Here is a 15000-nt window from a genome sequence, read left to right on the forward strand (position 1 = left end):
ACCAACCCCCTCCAGGTCCACCCCCAGCCCGTGCACCCCCACCATCTCGACCCCCACCCAGGATCTGATGATGAACAAGGGGGCCTCCTACTAAACAAAGTGATACATCAATTGATTCCATAAAACACCCATGTCAGTCTTTCATCCTGAAGACAGCAGACATTCAATCTTAAAAAGCCAGATGCTCTGATTTGGAGCTCCGTGCTTTGTTGCTGGACAGCAGAATGTATTTATCTCAATATCAAAATCTACTGAGTTTCATAAAGAAAACTTTTGTAAAGCAAAAATGCAAACATTATAGAAACAACCAGCATGTAGTTACTTGATTAAGCCTGTGTGCACAGTATTAAAGGTGATGGTTAGAGGATGTGCAAACATTTTGGGAAACTTAAGTGTTGCTGAAAGTTATTTCAGTGTTAATGAGGGTAAATAGTTTACTTAGGGTTGGTAGAGAGTAATGTCTAATGAGGAGGTGCAGGAAAATACAGCATGTAGAGAAAGATTATTGGAATTTCATTTATGTTGGCTTTGTTTTTTGTACTTTACACTTTCTTTAAAAAAGAATCTTGACTAATTCATCTTTTTACCTTTTTTAAACGAAATATTGTTTTACATTTTGGGGACATTTTAGGGTAACGGTTCAGTGATACTATTGCAACTGCAGGACAGTTACTCCATATTTTATTTATTATAACACAAGCCCTGTCTGCATCTGTTTTCTAGTTAGCGTCAGGTCGGTTTCTGGCTTTTTTTTAAAATTTGAGTTAGGGGAATGTTAAGATGGATATTAGGAAGCATTCTGGCTTGGCATCAGATGTATTTGTGGTCTTACTAGCAAAGATTACACAGGAAATGTTTATTGTACTGCATTAAGTGACTGAAATGATCCTTTGCATTATTTCTTAAATAACAACCTTTTGTGTTTGTCTCTATTAAACAATGTTTTTTAAATGCTGTCTGGAAGTGATTTCTTTACGTTTTTCAAAAATGTGGTACTATATTACAATAGGAGTTTGCAGTCATGCTGTAAATCAGTTCAGATTGCAGCAAGTGAAACAAACATGACATATTCATTAGTTAATTGGATATTGCAAGATGCAATATTTGGTGATGTAATGTAAGCACATTAAATTAAACCTATTACTCAAGCACTAATAAACAATCAATGACATTTATATTGTTAGGCCTCAAAATTCAAACTAAATACTAATATTTTTCATTGCTTTTAGGTTTATTGAAGGTCATTTGTGTAACATCACTGCACTGGCATAATTCTTATTCATACCACATTTCTAAAAACAGGTTCTCTTGTCATTATGGGTTACTGTGTAGTAAGACAATCAAAAGTCTACCTAAATACTTTCTGAAGCCCCTTTAATACACACTTAACCACTCTGAGAATGTCCTGACTGAGTCGTGGAAATCTGCTTCTCTCCTCCGAGACGCTGACTGACACACTGAGCTCAGACACAAAAGAGTGCGATTAGGAGGTTGCTATGAATCATTTTTGCTGCAATCCATCTGGGGAAATGAGTCACACAAGGCTAATGGTATGTTCACTGACCCTGCACAACAACAACCTACAGCTTCTCTCTCCATGTCTTTAAGGGGCTGCACTGAAGGCACACTGTCACGTGGAAAAACTAATGTGCTGGAGATAACTGGGTTTATAATATGGAGAAATTAAAAAGGGAAATATTGTCTTATCTTCTCATTATAAAAAAAATGTTCTGTATTTTAAATCACCTTAAAATTTATTCATTAACAGTCTTTCGCTGTCTATAGCGCCCTCAAGTGACAAAATAACACAAGACAGATATTAAACTTCACAAACCAGTCTTATTGTCTATCTCCATATTAATGTGTACACATAAATACATGTATTTTTAAGGAAATAGGGAGTATAACTGATGCCTAAACCAGATTACAGTTGAGTAATTTGAAGCCAAAAGCCCTGAAAGCTAAAGGACGTCAGAGCTTTGAGAGAAGGAACAGTTTAAAAACAAACTAATTCACCTTCAATGAGTCTGTCTGAATGGCACACCGACAGACACGCACATAACGGTGCATATCTGCATTTTAGTATGTTTATGAACACACCATCACACCCAACACATTAAGAGTCCAATGAGTAATAAAAGGACACTCTTCAGGCTTTCCTCTTGTTCTTCTGCATTTTCTTTCCAGACATCGCCCCCTTCTGGGCTCCTCTCACCATGCCCTTGAACTGGCCCTGTAGTTTGGCACGCTTCCTGTGAATACACAAAGAATAAAATATGTAAACATCGGATATTTTTATACAAATGAATTCCTTATGAGAATGTAGATGAGAGAATTTAGTTACCTGCGATTGAGCTGGGACTTCTTCAGAGGGATGTAAGCGTAAGGATCATGCTTCCCTGTTTTCTTTACGTCTCCTTTTCCTTTCTGAGAGATGTAGAAGAACAGAAGAGCCATTTAGAATGATCATTTCTAAACCAGGAACTCCTGCAGTGCGTTTCTGAAAGCTGTCGTACTCACCTTTGACTTGTACTCTGCCCCAGTGTCTTCACTTCCTCTCAGGGGTCTGTGGATACCTGAACCCCCAGCTGAGAAGACGAAAAAGATGTGCTGCTTAGTCTCATGACGTGCTGCCTATCCAGCACCTAGGCTTAATGCAACCCCCTTAATGCTTAAGCAGTTTTATCTCTGAGGATGTTCGGCACCAGTCCTACCTTTGTATTTAAGCTGTGGCGCAATGTCCATGTCCTCGTCCATGTTGTCATCTCTGAACTTCCTTTTCTGTATCTTTTTCTGAAGGTGATTAAAAACAAAAAATAGTTAAAATGGCAGTAAAAATGTCTCTACAGTAACAACAGCACTAAAAACATTTCTGTGTCACAAATGTGACCCGCTCTATTTCAAAATAAACGTGGATTTGCGTAAAAAACTATTTTTTCGGGGTTCGGGTGTTTTGTTTGATTTTAAACAAACAAAGTCTTGGCTTTCAGAATATGAAACTTTTATTTCCAAACTCACACGATAAATACATTCTTTAAACTTGTAAAAGGGAAGATGACAGGTAATCTGCTCTTCCGCAGCGCCGCCCCCCCTCCCTCCGGCTGACATTATGAATGTAAGCGTAGAGTAATCACAAATAACAAGGCAGGGTCCGTTACAGTTTGCTTTCATCTGATTTCAATTAAACAAAGTTTTGGCTTTCAGAATATTAAACTTGTTTCGGCAAATTCAGATGATAAATACAACTTTGAAGCTTGTAACGGAATAGTTACAAGCGGAGAACGGAGTAACTTAACGTCACAGCAAGCATAACAACAGCCGGTGTTTCTCGTGAGGGTTTTGCACAGAAAAAAAAACGCAATACACACAAATGCAAAAATACACAAACACACACAAGTATACACACACACACACTCGCAAGCTTCCCCCAGACCAGTAATCCAAACGAAAATATCTTCCCTCCGTAGTATTTTGATCATTTGCTCCGCTAATAATCAATCAGATCGATGGATTCCAGAGAAGAGAAAACTTTGAAGGCCTATGATGACTCGGTGACAGTCATTATATAATGTGACATATTTCGCTTAATATTTGGAGTACAAAAACAATCCTGATATCATTAGAAAGCTAGGAATATCCTCTTTCCAGCAGTGTCTACAACTCAAAATGTGTCTTCGGGTCAATGCGACTGATTTCGATAGAGCAGGTCACATATTATGAATTTGTTGCCCTTTTTTTCTCATATACATGATAATAAACAAAACAATGACACACATTGACGCATCTTCGAGCTACGTTACGCCAACAGCTACAGAAAATGCATTTGCTGTTATGGTGAAGGTTATCCACAATTAATTACATTCCACAACATTCAATTCATTTTCCAGACCATGACCATAAAACCCCTAATGATCCTTCTGCTGGCTATAGGAGGGGCAACAACCTGCATATATTTTTGTCAAATGTCCGAAATGTTATTACACAATATCTCAAATATGACACAGTAAGGCAAAACCCAGCTAGTTTAGAGCAGTGCTAGCTACTCTAAACATGCAAGCAAAGTCTGCCTCCCAACAGTCACCCTTCTTATTCTCACTTTCCATACTCTGACCCTGACCAACCTTGTGTGTGTGTGTTTGTCTCTGTCTGTGTGTGTGTCTCTCTCTCTCTCTCTCTCTCTCTCTCTCTCTCTCTGTGTGTGTCTCTGTCTGTGTCTGTGTCTGTCTCTGTCTGTGTGTCTCTCTCTCTGTCTCTGTCTGTGTGTCTGTCTCTGTCTCTCTCTGTCTCTCTCTGTCTGTGTGTGTGTGTAGAAGCCTCATGCTGAACCCCGGGGTCGTATGAGGAGGGCGGGCAGCAGAGAGATGCTGAACAGAGAACCCAGCCCCCCCCCTCCTTTTGTCCCTGAACCCCCGAAGGTGAGACCCTCCCCCTCTTTCCTCATCCAAAATCACTCTCTATACACGTCCTGGTGATTATTAAGCCTTAAGAAAGCTCTCCCCAGTTTGTACTTATAAATAAATAATCATCAACTGTCCTTTCCTGCGACAGGTGCGCGCTCAGACTCGGACCGACTCGTCTCGGAGCTACGACTCTCACTCCAGCAGCACCATCAGCAGCGACGTAGTGGCTGTGAACAGACCGCTCCCCCCCCCTGTGGCCCTGAAGCCCCCCGTCCCCCGTCTGACTCAGACCTCAGAGAAGCCCAGCCCGGGGGAGGAGGACCCCGTCGGCAAGTCCTTCCTGGGCAAGGTTAGAGAAACACAATGAATACTTAATGCAACAGATCTTTTAAACCTCAAGCATTTTTTTATTTGATTAGATTTATTTCGAATGTGTAAAACAATAAAAAAAATATCCTAAATGAGTACTACTATTATACAATACAAAATTAAGCAGTGTCAAATTGATATGCAAACATATTACTGATTCTAAATGATGTATAAACAAATGATCTACTTAATTACACATCTGAAAAGGGGTACACTTATTAAATCCCACCCCTTCTCCCAAAAACTAAATTATTAACATGTACATACATGAGACATACATTTTTTTGTTCTTAAAGAAATAAGTTTGTTATTGGAAAAACAAGCAAAGAAATACTCAGAGGCTTTGACTCGGTTATTATTATTAAATGATTATTTATTTCATTTCCTTCCTCCTTTTGCTTCTAATATGAAATAGAAAACGGGGGATCAGGTAAACTGAATGCATCGTTTTGAATGTTCGTAACCCTCCATTAAAATCCCAAATAACTCAATGTGTTTTGCCATCATCATCTCATGGAGATCTTACTCTAGTGTTTCACTAACTGTCACTTTTGAAACTTGTGTGGATGTGCAGTATCTACTATTTATTATTGTAAAAAATGAAATGTTAAAATGAAATGTTAATTATGATATGTGTTTTTTCTCTCCTAGATTAAAGCCTTTGAGAAGATGGACCATCTGGCCCGGGCTCAGAGGATGCTCGAGCTGCAGGAAGCCGAAAACGCTCGAGTAGGTTCACTTTTTATTCATATTACAGCATGAAGTGTGGTGTGTGTGTGGGGGGGGGTCTGCTCAGGGGCCGCTCGTCTGTTCTTCTGACCTGATACTCACTTAAAACATTAAGAGAATAAGAACAAATGTGTTTCCAATGATTTATATAGGAGTGAAATCCTCTGACTGTGTAATTGTAACAACTACAGTATAGTTCTTTGAGGAAATGCAGCTTCCTCGTTCGGGGCGCTCTGACAAAGAAAACAATCTTCCAATCGGGCGGATGATAATCAAAAGAGGGAATGTTGTGCTGAGTTCAGAAAACTGACCTGATGGGTTTGACTCAGACTGACTCACAGCTGAACGCAGGGCGAGGACTTTGGGTTTTGTTTGTCATTGATTCATGAAGGGAGCTTTTTATGGCAGTGTTGTTTCATGTGCACTTGTTTTTTATTCAAATTTGGCACCAACATCCACTCTGACTCGAGGAGAAATGCGTCCTATTTGCTTGTCAGAGGGTCAACGTCACTAATGTCACAAATCAGAACCATAATACTTTATTTATCCCCGGGGAAGTTGGGTTTCGTGCCTTTGCCTTGGTGTACATCGTGCATAAGTAAACACAGTTAAAGAAGATACATTGTAAGAAATTGACCAAAAATAAGACAATTACAAAACACTTTTTTAATATTTAGTAAAGTTTATAGATATACCCAAAACGATGTACATTATAATATGTACTACATAGACTCAGAATATAAAGTAAAACATGTGCAGTATTGGTATGGAAAGTAGAGAGTTCTGCAGATATTTAAAGAGGTAGCTCTGTGTACAAATGTGCAAAATATTCAGAAGTTGTTCGGGACTGACGGTATTAAAATTAAAAAAATAGTGTAAGAATGTGCAATGCAAAGATAAAATCAGATACAAAAAGAGAAGAAGTTAGTGTACAAATGTTACTACAGTATATAATATGTGCATTACAATATGTATGTGGAGTATAAGTAAGAGGTAAATCATGGATTGCACAGTTTGAGCTGCTGATGGTGAAGTAAACAGCTATTCCTATCTGTTCTGATGTCTCTGTGTCTCTGTTCCTCTCCTCTCTGCACAGCTGGAAATCGCCCAGAAGCATCCGGACATCTACGCCGTCCCGGTGAAACTGCCAAAACCCAACCACAACCGCCCGCAGCCAATCGGGTGAGAGCAGCACTCCTCACAGTGAACATGACTCACAGAATGATGTTTGGTCTCTGAGAAAGAAAGATAACTCGATAACTTCTGAAACAACATCCATAACATTCATATGTTTGCAACTTATATATATCAATATTCCAATTACCGTAATTTTCGGACTATAAGCCGCGCCTTTTTCCCTATTTTTCGACGCTGCGGTTTATATAACGGTGCGGCTAATCTATGGATTTTTACAGCTAACGGCCAACACCTTTAACTCTATGGGCTCTATGGCCGGTCCGCGGACCCCCACCTTGTTGGTGTTTGTGTTTGGGTTCCAGCATGTAAAGCTGGAGGCCGGAAAAGGTGGGACAGGTAGCGCGCAAAAAGTAAAAGTGGAACCGAGAGTGGTATGCCGCTGCTGCGGCTTATATTCAGGTGCGCCTTATAGTCCGAAAATTACGGTACTTGTATATAGACTATTCTGCACTTTTTCTATTATATTATATTTTATTGTATTTAGGGTGAGAGCAGCCCTCCTCACAGTGAACGTACCTCACAGCAGGGAGGTCCAAACTACGGCTCGAAACTTGTGCTTTTCTCATATTATACTTCTTAAATATATATGTAATATATTACACAGTAGTATTCATGTGTTAATAAGCCCACTTTTCAAATAAATTCAGTCAAATAAAGTTGGAAACATGTTCTAACAAATCTTAGTTGACAAGAAAAAAGGCCAATTATTTAAATAACAAGCTTGAAATCTACCCTTCATATTTCTCCTTATTATAATCAATCAGAGGCTTCTGTTTTAAGGGATGAGCTGCCAACACTCACAAGCATCATTGACCTACATTTGATTGATTGTGCTAACTTATAACTGAACTTATGAGGCGATACACCTCTAGTGAGTGGCCCAGCCCTTCGTATATATTTCTGTATGTGGCCCTCGGTGAAAAAAGTTTGGACACCCCTGCGTTCCAAAATGATGTTGTGGACGTTTGGTCTTTGAGACAGAAAATATAAGTGTGTGTGTTGTGGTATCAGCTCCAGCTCCAACGCAGAGCAGCAGCCCCCCCCCAGGTCGCAGCATTACGAGGACGAGGAGGCAGAGTACCGCCGGCAGCTGGCCGACCAGAACAAGAGAGGCTACTACAACCCCAAGAGGTACAACGACACCGAGCTGTAGGCCCACAGGAAGTGACATCATCCCCGCAGGACCCCTCCCATATCTTCATCACTACAAGCCGACAGCAGCGTGGCCTTGGTAACGGCTCAACCAGCTCTACCTCGATGGAAAGTCTCTGAACTTCTTTCTACCTGGAGACAGATTCCTGGACATTTTAACACTAATTCCAGGACATTTTAAAAACACACAATATTCCTATCAAGGTGCGTTTTTCAAAGTTTAACGTCCTACACAAATAGGAGATTTTCTGACGTTCCCTTTCAAAGATATCATCTTTTTTTGATGCGTCTGAAAGGAGTTTTCTTCCCCAATACATCGGGGCCCAGTCCCTCATATGTTACCATTACAGATTAGAGCATCAGAGCTAAGCATGTTCTTCTAAAAGTTAAATACGCAGTGACTTTATTGAAAAGGTTTTTAGAAAATACACCTTTTTTGGCTTTTTTTTAAAGATATTTTCATCTGTAAGAATGAATAACTTGCCCTCTGCACGACACATATGATTTTTAACCTGATTCATACTCTGATTGAATCGAAAAATAATGCTGTTGATTAATTTTCTTTGTCTAATCGCAATATTTTTCTGTCATGCATTTAAAAAAGTAAGAGTTTTGCCAACATAATCTTTTAAAATTTTCAAAAATAAAAGTTAATGCGCACTTTCAATTCAACCTCTTGTGGCCAAAATGAGCATAACAACCACAAAAACTTGATAATTTGACAACCCATTTGTAACATTACTTTAAAGGAACTTAAACAAATTATATTACCAAATAATTTTGTACTTGTTCTTATATCATAAACACACAGGAGAGAAAACTATTGAAATCAGACAAAATTCTCTCTTGCCATCATCTCAAATTAGCGATTCTGGAAATCCTTCAGAACTTCCATTTGCAAAAAGTTTTTAAGTTTTTTTTTTTTAAGGATTTTAAGACAATACCATTTTTAGGAACAAATGTGTTTTCACTGGGATGTCACAGCAACATAGAAACTGGAGCTAACACCAATAGATATGGTGCTGTAGACAATGTACAGTGTGTAGACTTTGGTTCATCCCAACAGTTTTGTGCTTTTATCTGCCCATGTCTAAACCTCCACTATAGCTTCTTTCAGAACCAGAACATTATATAAATCACACAGTGTGTCAGTATGGGTCGTTCACTCTGATGTCAAGTAGGTGTTGGTCTTCTTCTCCTTTTCCCGACCGCTCTTTTCTGATTTACTGTACGCCTCTACATGTGTATATATACTCTACACTGTGTTATATGCGTGCATTCTGGGAAGCGGCATATTTTCAAGTGCCTTTTAGCTCTGGATGGGGGAAACATTACATTATCAATGCATTTCTGTAATATTTTGGCCAGTCAACACTGAAAAATAGCAGATATACATTTAATAATCTGGAAAATGTAGCCGCTTGCGATCCAATTACATGATAACGTGTTTCGGAGAATGCTCTGCACTTCCATAGGAGCTGCATTTAAACATTTCTGTATTCAAGTCAACACACGATGTTACAGAAGTCACTGTTAAAATATATCAAGACTGTGCGTAGTGTAAACAAATGTAGTGGTAGAGTTGGATTTAATGGTGCAACAGAGCTGAAGCAGCTTGCTTCCAGAGACAATAACATTGTTATTGCATATTTTATGTTTTTATATTGATATACAGTCTTTGTACATCTGGAATATGGTGACGACAATCATGTTGGTTGATCTGATTCTTTTTAAATGTCTGTTAGTTTGTGATTTCTCTTTATTAGTTTGTGATCTCCTTTAGTGTTACAGAACGTACTCTTGTGAAATTCAAATAAATAAATCATGTTTTTACATTCACATTTTTGCAATGTCTTCTTGGAAGTGTTTAGTCTTTAGTTGTTGTGTTGTCTGACCAACGAGAGTTGCTGATTCACCGCTGCCTTGTTTGGTTGATTTGTGTTATTGTATAACTTCAGGGTTGGAAAGAGATGTAGGAGGAACCGACACAAAGTAATATAATTCTTTCTTTTCTTTAGGATACTTCTCATTACTTTTTTATGAATTATTCTATAACGTACAATAAAATACACTTTTTAATGTCATAAAGAATACTTATATATGAATAATACCGTTTTTAGTTACATTATTTTTATTTCTTAAATACTTATCTATATCTTTTTCAAATATTTAAGTCGTACTCTACCCTTTTGTTTTTTCGGGAAATGTAAAACATACTCTGTAGGTTTCTTTTGCATGTCTTTAATATACTATACTATGTTAATTTTGTTACTTTGACATACATTACTATGTCGTTTAATTCAATATTTTCGACTTAGTGATATTTCGACTTCTGATATTTTCCACACCCATAATATATCATTTTTGAATAAAACAAACCAGCATTGACTGCCTTTTCTTGAGACTTTATTCAGCAGAATTATACATGCATTCCTCTTTATCTTTCTCACTTCAGTTCAAAAGTTCTTCATCATCTGAGTCGCCCTGACAACTTATAGGTCCAACATGATTAGAGTACATTCAGATATTACAGCTATTTAACCAAAGGTAATATTTACTCTGTTTGCCACCTAGATATGCAAAATAAAATCCACAATTTCTCTTTGGTCGAACATAACACGTCACATTAAAACTCCGGCCTAGTGAGATAATCTGCCTTCTGCTGCGAATCTGTAGATGTACATGTTTACATGACAGTGTACTGTACAGATTAAGGCAAGTCAAGTGATACTGAACAGGATACAGATGATTCAGAACAACTGGAAGATGGATGGAAATAGAGTGAGTGATGTGAGACGTGTGTTCAGATGTAGACGGGCTGCTCCTCTGCGCTGCCAAGGCACACAGTCGCCGCAGGCATCGTCTTCATGTGGATCTGGAGCAGAAAGAATACGAATTATGAGAATTAAAACACAAAAAGAGACGTTTATTAGAAGGGAAGTATACTGATTTCAATCATAAATGAAGTTGTGTTGCTTTAATGTGCTGTTCTTTCAATCTTTAATATGCTATTGTCAATGAAACTCAACTTTTCCCACGGATCCTTCTAACTAAAACCAGGAGAAAGTGTAATTTTGCTCTTTAAAAATGTATAAAGGGACACGGCCACATTTCATAGAATTAACAAACTACTGATGACCACTTCTATCCCCATAAGAAAAAGGTTGCTTGGTCTAATTACCAAAATATTGTAATTGATTGTTTGTTTGACTGTTATTACACCTGCAGGATTGTCTCTCACTAAGTCAATTATGCCTCTGTTACGAAACATCCCTTCTGCTATTGTATTAAGTTCATGAACATTGTATAAGATGCACATCAGAAAAAAAGGACAATGAGAAGGGGAGGATTTCAATGTATACTGTTCCCTTATTGCAAATGTCTACTACTCCCTGTGACTGCAAGTATATCTCATTGCAACTGGTGAAATGTCCTCAACTATCTTTTAAATAAAGAATTGAAAAAAGGGGGAACTTTGGGATTTTGACATGAACAAAAACCGACTACAGGAAAGGGGAAAAAAGCATAATATGGCCCCTTTAACACCACATACAAAAAGCAAAGTAGAACTAACTAGCATCCTTTGAGTAGGAACACATATTCTCAGAAATGTATTCTTTTGATTTAAAAAGGGAGAGCCCTCCTACCTCTCCCATGGCGTTAGAAAGAATCTGGACGATCTTCTCATGAGGCGTTGCCACCACACTCTGGCTGTTGATCTCGATAATGCGGTGACCGACGCGGACGCCACCTCTCTCAGCGATGCCTCCTCTCATCAGGCTGCAGATCTGTTAAACACAGGGAGAGTGGTCTTAAAGTGAAGACAGACGCCGTAGCAGAGAATCATATTAAAGCTCCTAGTGACAGTAACTGAGACTAACCACGTACACACTATAAATATGTCCACATAACAATAACTGCTCCAGGTTTGTTGCTAAGGAACTCTATGTTTACATCACTGTTAAAGCTATTATATAATCATCAGAAGAAGGGAAGCAGAATTAGCATTATACGAGGGTATTATCAGCCCCCGCACTCACAATGCCGTTCTGGACGCTGAAGCCCAGCTGGTATCTGAGGTCCGGTCTGCGGATGAGCACCATAGTAACAGGAGGACACCTGACGATGTTCAGCTTCATCCGGGACTGAGACTTGAGACCCTGAGGGAGGACAGAGTGTGGTTAGCTGCAGGAGGCCGACATCACAGAGGTCAAAACACACAACAAAAGAGGGGGAAAAGAAATAGGTAGGGGTACCATGCGCCTGCCCTGTGGTACACCAAGTCAGTACTGTATGGCTGCATACTCCTTGTCCTGTTGTTTTAAGCTAAATGAAGCACTTAAACTTATTAAAAAGGACAACACCTGGAAGATGGATGGATAAAATGTGACCTTTAACATGATGTATTATTCCAAATTAAAAAGAAGATTATGACATATCAACAAAGCAGCTCTTAATTTAAGTGATAAGTTCTGCTTCTTGAAGCATAAATATTGTAGTCCATTTAAACATTGTCGTGCCGTAGAAAATGCTTAGACACCCTATCACTTCCTGTTATGGTAAGAAAGCAACTGACTTGTCCGTGTTTAAGTGAAATAAATATGGAATGATCCTAAAAATATGCGAAAGAATAAGTGGCGTACCTTGATGATGCTCTGGCAGGTGCTGAGCGGCAGTCCCACCAGACTCGTCCCATTGATGGTCATGATCTGATCACCGATGTTCAGGCGACTGGACTTCTCCGCCGGCCCAGTATGCATCATACTGGCGATGATGACGGTGGGGAGGATGGAGCCCCAGCCCGACTCCACTATCACCACGCCAAGCATCTCTCCTTTCTGCTTCTCAATGTAAACCTTCAAGGAACCACAATGGAGAGGTTTATTGTCTTTAAAATAAAAACTTTACAGAGACAGAATGAGCTCTTATAGTGGAGTCATCTTAAAGTCATCCTTTGTTTATGAACTGGCTTCCTTCTTCAGGATGGACCATGGACACATTCACTGTTCAAATGTTGTATTTAAAGAGTGACTCTCATGGGCTTCTTTCAGTTAACTTCATTCGTTTTTTTTATGAGAAGACAGCAGGTGTTCATTGCAACCTGGGGCGGGTTGATCTGAGGTCAGACCAGGATGAGCATCTCTAAATTCACCTTGATAAAATACTTTTTTTAAAACTGTCCCGCAGCTGTGACTCCAAAACCAGCTGCTCATCTGAAACCACTGGAAGGCAAACTAATAGATTGAAATGTTGGCAATGACTCATGTTCATAAAAATATGTACTAATACTTTACGACTTTATGTATGATTTACATTATTATTATGACTATCAATAACATGTTTATATGTACAACATTTGTAAAAGTCGTACAACTTATAAAAGGTCAATCAATATTTAAAGTGAAATATTCTATTACATTCTATTTTGTTTTTTTTTAACAGTTTTTACTTTAGTTTAAGCAAATTATATGTTATTACATGTTCACATTTTTAGCTACCGTTTTTTTTATTTTTTTTTCCAACTGTATCTAGATTAAGATATTTTGACAAAATTAAATAAAAGCCTCAATTCAACTTAAAGTTTTAATTGTAAAAGTCAGATTAATGTAGAGGTAAATAAATAATAATGAGCAATTGTTTTGGAAGGTAGTTCTGTGTATCGTGAGAATGTATTTTTATGAGTGTAAAATAAACTAATTTAAGCAGAAGTACTACTTTAAGGAGCGCTGTGACTGTGCTGCCCCCTGCTGGCTCACTTACATCCCTGCAGTTCTCTGACTTGGAGAAGTGGATGAGGTCGTCGTTGTACATGTCCTGAGTGTTCAGCAGGTCGCTGTACTCCCTCTGGCTCAGGTCCTCCGGGTCGATGCCGTTGGCCCTGAGGAACTCCTGGTAGGCCACGCTGAAAGACTGACCGATGGACTGAGCGATCAGCTGCGCCTGAACGAGAGGAAGAGGAAGAGGAAGAAGAGAGCTCTTTATAGAGGCATCTGGAATTAATGCTGCGCAGATAAACTTGGCATGACCCTCATGATCAAAAGGCTTGTTGACATTTAAACACAAACACACACACACATGCATTTATACATTACTTGTGAGGACTCTTACTGACACTATTTTTTGTTGTTGTTGCAATTAACCAAATGCACAGTGTTATTGTTGTAATTGAACTATTAACAAATATTCTCAATAAAACCAAGTTGTAATACACCAGAATGTTTCCTTAAGTTTCAAACTTCTCCATGTGTAAATCTTGTTTTTGTAAATGTCAGCATGACCTTTCTTCTCCTAATGAATTTCTTTGTAGCAAAATATTAGTGCATGTAAAAACAATAAAAAAACGTTTTTAACAAAGATAGCACTGACATAAGCCTAGCTAAGCAGGAAGGGCATACACAATCCTAACTTCTTAAAAGAGGCCTTCTAATAACTCCAGGCCAAATGACAGCATGCTGCAAGCTTTCCTAATCTCCAGGTGATGGACCTGAAACTCCTCTTGTCTAACTCAATATTATTGTATTTTTAACTAGTGTTGCTTAGATAATGCCACAATTAGCCATGTTGTTTTCAGCTAATAAATACATTTCCTGGTCCTGCCAAGACGGTAGCGAGTAGTAAACCCAAAATACAAGCATCCTAACAGATTTCTAATAGGATAAAACAACAACATAGTTATGAATTAATGCCTCACGTCCTCGGACTCGAACACGTGGCAGATCATCCTGTACAGCCTCCGGTCGTCGGGGCTCATGGTGGTCTGCTCGGCGGCCTGGTCCAGGTTCTCCTGCGTGCTGCGGGAGCGCACCATCTTCCCCCGGGCCATCAGCACCACCATGTTCCCGATGTCCGCTATGTAGGAGATCGTCCTCAGGGGGAGGTCCATTAAAGACTCCTGGAGATCAAAAGAAGATAAGAGGTATGATCAGATGAATCATTATCTCTTGTATGGTGACAGAGTGGTGCAGGAACGAGTCTTAAAACCGGGAAATATGTTAGAACTTCTGGTTCCCTCTTCTTGAAGTCAACTTTGTTTTGAACGTTTTTGGTTAGATGTCTGAAATAATATCTATGGTTTAGCTGAAGAGATTTTCACGTTTTGTTATAGGTCATTAAATTCATCAGTAAATATCCCTTCCGTGAATGTCCTTAGTTT

At 38.9% G+C, this 15000-nt stretch overlaps 3 protein-coding genes across 4 annotated transcripts in view; 1 reads left to right on the forward strand and 2 right to left on the reverse strand.

Moving 5' to 3' along the window:
• Window positions 1-757: 757 nt before the first annotated feature.
• Window positions 758-2789, reverse strand: LOC104948777 (RRP12-like protein). Its single transcript, XM_010775003.1, has 4 exons — window positions 2715-2789; window positions 2521-2588; window positions 2345-2427; window positions 758-2252 (listed from the first exon to the last, which is right to left on the reverse strand). The coding sequence occupies exons 1-4, from the start codon at window positions 2755-2757 to the stop codon at window positions 2150-2152; spliced, it is 297 nt and encodes a 98-aa protein (XP_010773305.1). The 5' UTR covers window positions 2758-2789; the 3' UTR covers window positions 758-2149.
• A 1511-nt stretch (window positions 2790-4300) lies between these two features.
• LOC104948778 (tight junction protein ZO-2-like) lies at window positions 4301-9686 on the forward strand. Its single transcript, XM_010775004.1, has 5 exons — window positions 4301-4415; window positions 4549-4749; window positions 5421-5498; window positions 6595-6680; window positions 7707-9686. Exons 1-5 carry the CDS (start codon window positions 4338-4340, stop codon window positions 7846-7848), a joined length of 585 nt encoding a protein of 194 aa, XP_010773306.1. The 5' UTR covers window positions 4301-4337; the 3' UTR covers window positions 7849-9686.
• Window positions 9687-10236: 550 nt separating this feature from the next.
• LOC104948779 (amyloid beta A4 precursor protein-binding family A member 1-like) overlaps window positions 10237-15000 on the reverse strand; it is a 17221-nt gene continuing 12457 nt past the window's right edge. Inside the window, exons 8-13 of one of the 2 annotated variants that reach the window (XM_010775006.1) lie at window positions 14539-14739; window positions 13608-13781; window positions 12491-12703; window positions 11888-12007; window positions 11495-11635; window positions 10237-10722 (exon numbers count right to left, since the gene is read on the reverse strand). In XM_010775006.1, the coding sequence (XP_010773308.1) occupies window positions 10651-10722; window positions 11495-11635; window positions 11888-12007; window positions 12491-12703; window positions 13608-13781; window positions 14539-14739 (921 nt within the window). In that variant the 3' untranslated portion in view covers window positions 10237-10650. Of the gene's footprint in view, window positions 10723-11494; window positions 11636-11887; window positions 12008-12490; window positions 12704-13607; window positions 13788-14538; window positions 14740-15000 lie in introns of both variants that reach the window. The other variant, XM_010775005.1, reaches the window with a different exon arrangement.

The sequence above is a fragment of the Notothenia coriiceps genome, unplaced genomic scaffold (assembly GCF_000735185.1).
Source record: "Notothenia coriiceps isolate Sejong01 unplaced genomic scaffold, NC01 NC01_scaffold00015079, whole genome shotgun sequence".
In the NCBI taxonomy this organism is placed as follows: domain Eukaryota; kingdom Metazoa; phylum Chordata; class Actinopteri; order Perciformes; family Nototheniidae; genus Notothenia; species Notothenia coriiceps.